The 6,881-nt window shown below is 35.7% G+C and overlaps 1 protein-coding gene across 1 annotated transcript; it reads left to right on the top strand.

Moving 5' to 3' along the window:
- Positions 1-1,236: 1,236 nt before the first annotated feature.
- On the top strand, positions 1,237-6,400 carry nudt9 (nudix (nucleoside diphosphate linked moiety X)-type motif 9). The gene is made up of 8 exons (XM_046865380.1): positions 1,237-1,416; positions 2,375-2,605; positions 2,691-2,780; positions 2,878-2,964; positions 4,004-4,115; positions 4,218-4,364; positions 4,456-4,540; positions 5,792-6,400. The coding sequence occupies exons 1-8, from the start codon at positions 1,325-1,327 to the stop codon at positions 5,935-5,937; spliced, it is 990 nt and encodes a 329-aa protein (XP_046721336.1). The 5' UTR covers positions 1,237-1,324; the 3' UTR covers positions 5,938-6,400.
- The last annotated feature ends 481 nt before the right edge of the window (positions 6,401-6,881 follow it).

The raw sequence follows: 6,881 nt of genomic DNA, 5'->3' as shown, positions 1-6,881 counted from the left end.
GAAATGCATCTATTCACCAGTAGGCGTCGCCACTGGCCATTTATTAAGGTAAACTTATTTCAATTATGATGTTTTTGGTGTATCTTTCGATGTACAGTACCAGTCAAAAGTTCTTTTTTTAACATTGTACAATAATACAGACTACATCCAAACTATGAAAGAACAAATATGGAATTATGTAGTAAATATAAAAGTGTTAAACAAGCAAAAAGAGACTTGCTTGGGCCAAGAAACAAAATTACATTAGACATTAGAAGAGAAATGTCCTTTGGTTTATATTTGGTTTTAACCTCTGTGTCATTGTTCCTGAATGTGCAGTTCCCACTATGAAGCATAGAGGAGAAAGTGTGATGGTGTGGGTATGTTTTGCTGGTGACACTGTTGGTAATTAAGTGGAAACTAAGTGCACATGTAACCAGCATTGCTACCAGAGCATTTTACAACGGACATGTTATCCCATCTGGTTTGGACTTAGTTGGACCATAATTTGTTTTCCAACATGACAGTGACCCCACACCTCTAGGTTATGTAAGAGCTATTAGTCCAAGATGGAGAATGATGGATCGGTGCATCAGATTGCCTGGCCTTCTCAATTACCCATCATCATCATCATCATCATCATCATCATCAGAGCAAAAGGTGGCTACATTGGAGATTAAAAATATAAAATTTCTTGGCTATTTAATACGATTTTGTTAACTACACCATTCCATATTTCTTCTGTGATTATTCCAGTATTAATATACACTGTGGAAATAATATACAATGTGGGAAACAATAAAAATAATGAAAAACCATCAATAAGAGGGTTTGTCCAATTTTCTGACTCATAAATGTTATTTTGTACAAATTGCAATTGGTTTACAGCAAATCTATGATGGTTATATTGATAGATGTAACAAAACTTTATAAATCAATTCTTGAAAAATAAATTATGTGTAAGATAGGATTCCAATTCAGTTGTATTTCCACGCTTCACCACTAGAGGCAGACATACAGGGATTCAGGGAGATATCAATAAAGTCTCCATCCCTCTTATTACTGCAGGTGAAATTGTTTCTTATCCAAAAACCGTATTCGAAAACGAGATATTCTAGACCCATCTTCCAGAAGAAAGAAACGTCTGTTCCATACGCACTACAGTATTCTTTTAAAGTCGGTTGGCCTACACGCATGCGTGGTAGAAACCAGGATTCGTTATAGGGCGTAATACAACTTTGCGCATGCGCAGTTCAGCCCTACTCGTCACCCTTCAGCTGGAGGGAGGAGTATCGGTGCTGCTGTTCACTTCCTGGATACTGCAGGCGGTTTTGGGAGTTTTGTAATGAAATCAGTGTTAGGAAACTGGGATCGGTCTGTACACATCGCTCTTACACTTGTAACGTTTCCTTTCGCCATACGAGCGAGTGGATTTTGGTAAGTTTATTGAATTAGATGCTTCGTACAGCACTGTGAGCTCTAAGATATCTTATTTTTCTGTTATAGATGGTGCACGCCTGTGGACTTTTATTCTCACAATCAATAAGGAAGGAAGGAAGAAAAAAAATAGTATTTTCTATCTGTTCTAAATGAACCTTAAATTAATACTTTTCATTAATACTCCAATCAACATGGGCTAGACAAATATGGATGCTTTGTGCAAATGTATTTTTATTATTAAAGAAACCAAACTCAACATAGAGCATGAAGACAAAATGGTATTGTAAATGTTTTAAAGTAATTATGGTGTTTTACATTACGTAAATCACAAGGGTACTAAAAAGAACTTTCGCTATGTTTCCACACGGACGGTTTTAATTGCCGAATCTGTGCATCATGGCGGTTTTTTGGTCTGGGGATAGGAATAGAGATGGCGGTAATGCTCTACTTAAGAAGGCGAATCGCCAATGAAGAAGAATCGTGACGTTTCTTTTTTTTAGTGCTTGATTTGAGACTTGGCGCAAAACAAATGTTTAGTGATTAAAATGATTTTTAATGAGGATTTTTTTTTTTTTTTAAACTTCTAATTCAAGAAAGGACGTCATGAATAAATGTGTGTTGCATTTAAGGTTTTGATATATTATAATATGTTTAGTATATATTACTGTGGTTACCATACTAGCCAGTTCTTAGAATAGTTGTGCTGCAGTAAGAGGGAATCAATATAAACAGCTGGATTTGTTGTCAAAGTTACATATTAGAAAAATAATCAATACATCCTGACCAATTTTGTTTACTTAAGAGCCTGTGTTTTGTACCGCACGTATATAATCATGCATATGTCAATTGTGCAACAAATCCTAGAAAACGTAAATTGTTCATTCTGTGTTTGAGTCAAATTGTTTGTATTAGCATGCTCTAATCTTGACTGTTGTGCACCTCTGTCTATGCACAGTAAATCCAACAACACCAGAGCTTCAAGTGTCTGTACGTTAGGTTCTGTCTCCATGTCGCCTACAACACATATCAAGGCCCGTTGTACAGTGTACCCAAGTTCAGACCAACATCGCTTCCCTGTTCCAGATAATAATGTGAGCTGGGAGACTCACTGGCCCGACTACAATCCTGTGAACTACACTGCACCATCTGTGCTAAAGAATCCTGATTGGGCAGATCCAGACATTGGGTGACATTGTTTCTACTGCTCTTTTATCTTCACTAAATGTGCTGAAAATCCAGAGCATGAGTTAATCGATATGTTTTACTTTCAGTTCTTTTTCTCCACGGTTTAATTCACTTGATGGGCCTGTGGATAGGCGGAGCCATGAAGGAGATTACAGCATACAGGATGGCCGTCCACTGTAAGACGAGAACTCAATCGTTAGCCCCTTGCTTTTACATGGCCTCGCTTTCCTTTACAGTTATTTTAGCCTGCAATTCCATTCTAACCTTTTTCAGTAACCCCAGAGGAAGAACTGGTCTGAATGGGCGAGGCCTTCTTGGCAGGTGGGGGCCTAACCATGCTGCAGATCCCATAGTTACCAGGTACAATGCCTCTGCAAGAGACGTTTTTAGAGACACCCTTCTGTTCTTTAAGTTGACTTTGAGCTCAGCTACACACTTGGGAAAAGAACAAATAATCCATTTGATTTAAATAGTTTTGTATTTTTTCCCTGACTATAAACTAAAGCTAGTAGAAAAATCATTGAATGATGTCTACTGACTAATTGACTATACCATTGACTATAGTATAGTATTAAAGGTAATAATAATCAGAATGCTATGGAGAATCTATCTATCTATCTATCTATCTATCTATCTATCTATCTATCTATCTATCTATCTATCTATCTATCTATCTATCTATCTATCTATCTTTTAAAAAAGTCATAAACACCATTATAAACCACTGATGGATCAATCTGCTGATCACATTGCAAATTACCACAGCAAACACTTGAAGTAATGGTTCCACACCAGAAAGATAATTTAGTAAGCTTTCTTTCTGAGTGCAGTGCCATACAGTGTGAGAGATTAGTTACATTAGTGGCTCACCACAAGATTTTTGTAATTAGGTCTGCACCATAAAACCAGAAGCCCTCAGGAATGGTTTCAGTTTTTAAAGCTAGTTAATGACATTGATAATGATCCAAAGCTGCTATTCTCACCAGTCTATAGAGCTATTGATTGACTGAATTATCAAAGCACCACCATCGATCTGTACAGAGTTCACCATGCACTCTGAATGCTTTTAGGAGGATAATCATATCAGAACTCACATTATTATCCCATTAACTTCCAGTTACATTGCTCCCCATGCTGCACTGGGCATATTGATCTTATACCCATCATTTGCTTCTGAGAAGTGTTAGTCTACCTTCTCTACATTAGTCTGCAAAAGTACAACTTGTACAATTACACTTCTTTTAATATACCAAAAAATAAATAAAAGCCAAGAAAAAGGAGCACATGACTGTACTAAAATAGTTTTATTTTCCATAAGAAGTATATAGTAGAAGTCTTTACCTTCTCAAGCTTCAGCTCATCTGTAAACATTTCTCCTCCCTTTTCTCTTTTGTCCCAGGTGGAAGCGGGACTCTTCAGGCAAGAATGTTTTTCATGCCGTCTCTAAACGACCTGTGCTGCAGTTTGTGTCAATTAAGAGGAAAGACTGTGGAGAATGGGCCATCCCAGGGGTCAGTATATATCTAATAAACTCATTCAGTTTAGAAATGGATGCTACCAAATATTTTGAGTTTATTGTGAGTTTCATAGTTGGTAACACACTGTGTGTTCAGGGCATGGTCGACCCAGAAGAGTTGGTGTCTCTGACCCTTCAGCGAGAATTCTCAGAGGAGGCTTTGAACTGTCTCCAAGCTTCTCTGGAAGAGCGCAAAAATATCCACGAGCGGATCTCAAAGCTGTTCAGTTCACCTGGTTTTCAGGTTAGAAATAATCCATTTAGGGAAAGAATGACAGCAGAACAAAAATCTTTTTTGCACTGTGCTCCAGACTTATACTGTGTCTTTTGTTTAGGTGTATAAAGGTTATGTAGATGATCCAAGAAACACAGACAATTCCTGGATGGAAACAGTTGCTGTAAACTTTCATGATGAAACGGGTAATAAACGATTTGCATGTCCTAAAATACATATGATGCATAATGCGTTTAATTACAGGCTCTTATTACAAGCAGATCCTTTTTTTCAATATATATTTTCCCAGCATTGTTCAGAAATCAAACAAAGGACTTCAACACGAAAACAGGATTAAATCTTTAGATATTTTATGTATAATATTAATTCTTTATATGGACCTTCATGCACTGCATAACTAAGCAAGGGGCTGATATTTACTGAATAGTTATTGAAGTACTGTTTATTTTCCAGTTATTTCTTTTTAACTTATTTTAACTGTTTTCCCCTTGCTATTGCAATATAAATGAGTAAGTGTTAAATCGCCATTTGACTAAAAATCTCTGATTTTTATACAGTACTGTATGAATTATGTGGTATGTGTACATACTTATAATAAAGGGCGAAAAATCTGCGAATTTTGTACGCAGCCCCTATGGTTCCTTCTAGACATCTAGACATTGTCACTTTAATACAATAATGTGTTTTTAAAATATTGTATGAAATTTTAGTGAAAACAGTTTAAAATGTTATTCCTAACGTTCCTGAACATTCGGTCCCGCTGCGTATTCCTGCGAATTTTAAGATAATTGAATAATTTAGGATAAGAATTATCAGGGCTTGACTGTAAATTTGGAAAGGAGATTTTATAGTTCTATGCTGTTGTAAAAAAAAAAAAAAAAACCCACATGAATCTAATCATTTCACATTGTAGCTGTTTAAATTGTAAGCCATGAAATCTAAATGTATTTTTAAAAAAAATCCTTTTTCACTTTTGGGATTCACCAGAATTAAAATGCTAGTTGTTTCGTTCATTTAAAAAATAGTTGCACTTTTTTATTCCTTCTGTTTTATTAAAAAATTTTTATTGACGTTTATCCTCGTCTCTGTGTTTTAAAACTAGGTTTTAACACGCACTTCAATGTTTCAATCCCAGGCATTAAAATACAAGGGTCAAAATGTGGCATTTATGCTGTTCACAGATAACTAACTATGATATAATAACCTAGTGAAAGACAAACTCTGAACCTCTCTCTGTCTTAACTCATTAACTAGTTGATCTTGGAATGATTGTATTGGTCCTGTTGCACTATTGAGACTGGGATAATTGATTTTAACCTTCTACAAACCCATGATTAGACTTCATACAGTAAGCTTGATGAATGTTAAGTAACCTTGCTATCAAATATAACAACTTAAAAAATTGTCTGAATTGCATTTTTTTTCTTGTTATTCAGGCGACAGTGTGAGCGAGCTGCCTCTGGAAGCAGGTGATGATGCAGGACAGGTGAGCTGGCATGACGTGGATTCTTCTCAGCCACTGTATGCCAGTCACTCACTTTTTCTCCAGAGAGTAGCAGAGGAAAGACAAGCACACTGGTAACAGGAAGGAAACAGCAAAATGCTTTTGGGGATGCAATAAAATAAATATCATGCTTGAACCCAGTTATGATTCTTTGTACATATTAATTATAAATAACCAAGATTGTGCAGCGTTGCCTGGATTTTCATCCTTGTTTTTAAAAAAATATATTAAACAGCATTATTCTTGAAGTACTTACCTACAGAAAGAAACACTCAGGCGGTTCTGACTGGTTTTTGACCAATGCAATTCAATCGACAGCAGTTTCAGTCTGAATTTGTATAATTAAAGTCAAAACACACCCCAGTAATCACTTTCATGTATTGTTATATGCTATATGTGTGAACGTGTTTTTTTTTTTTTTTTTTTTTAGAAACTAGAAATAATCATTCAACTTTGTTTGCTTTGTTTCATTGAAGCCTTTTTATTTCAGTTGTGCATGTCAGAATGCAGAAGGAAAAAATAAATGTACATGTGGTGTCCAGACCATGAGTGAGATGTAAATAATTTTATTAAATTTATTTAATTTTTACCTGCATTGCTTTGCAGGTTATCAAAAAATGTACTGTAATTCTAAAATTAACCATTTTATCTGTATTTAGTACAGTGCATACTGAAAATATTCCCAGCACTTCACTTTTTCACTTCATTATTTTCCTCAAAATTCGATAAACAATTACCCCATAATGACGTGAAGTTTGTTTGAAATCATTGCAAATTTATATAAAAAAAAATACATACTGTAAGTTTTCGCAGCCTTTGCTTTATACATTGTTGAAGCATCGTTGACAACAATTACAGCCTCAAGTCATTGAGTATGATGCTGCAAGCTTGTCACACCTATTTTTGGGCAGTTTCTTCCATTCTTCTTTGCTGAACCTTTCAAGCTCTGTGCACAGCCATTTTCAGATCTCTCCAGAGCAGTTCTCAGGCTTAAGTCTGGGTTCTGGATGGGCCACTCAAGG

Source organism: Silurus meridionalis, chromosome 14 (genome assembly GCF_014805685.1).
Source record: "Silurus meridionalis isolate SWU-2019-XX chromosome 14, ASM1480568v1, whole genome shotgun sequence".
NCBI lineage: Eukaryota > Metazoa > Chordata > Actinopteri > Siluriformes > Siluridae > Silurus > Silurus meridionalis.
This window is presented reverse-complemented; position numbering and strand designations above follow the sequence as displayed.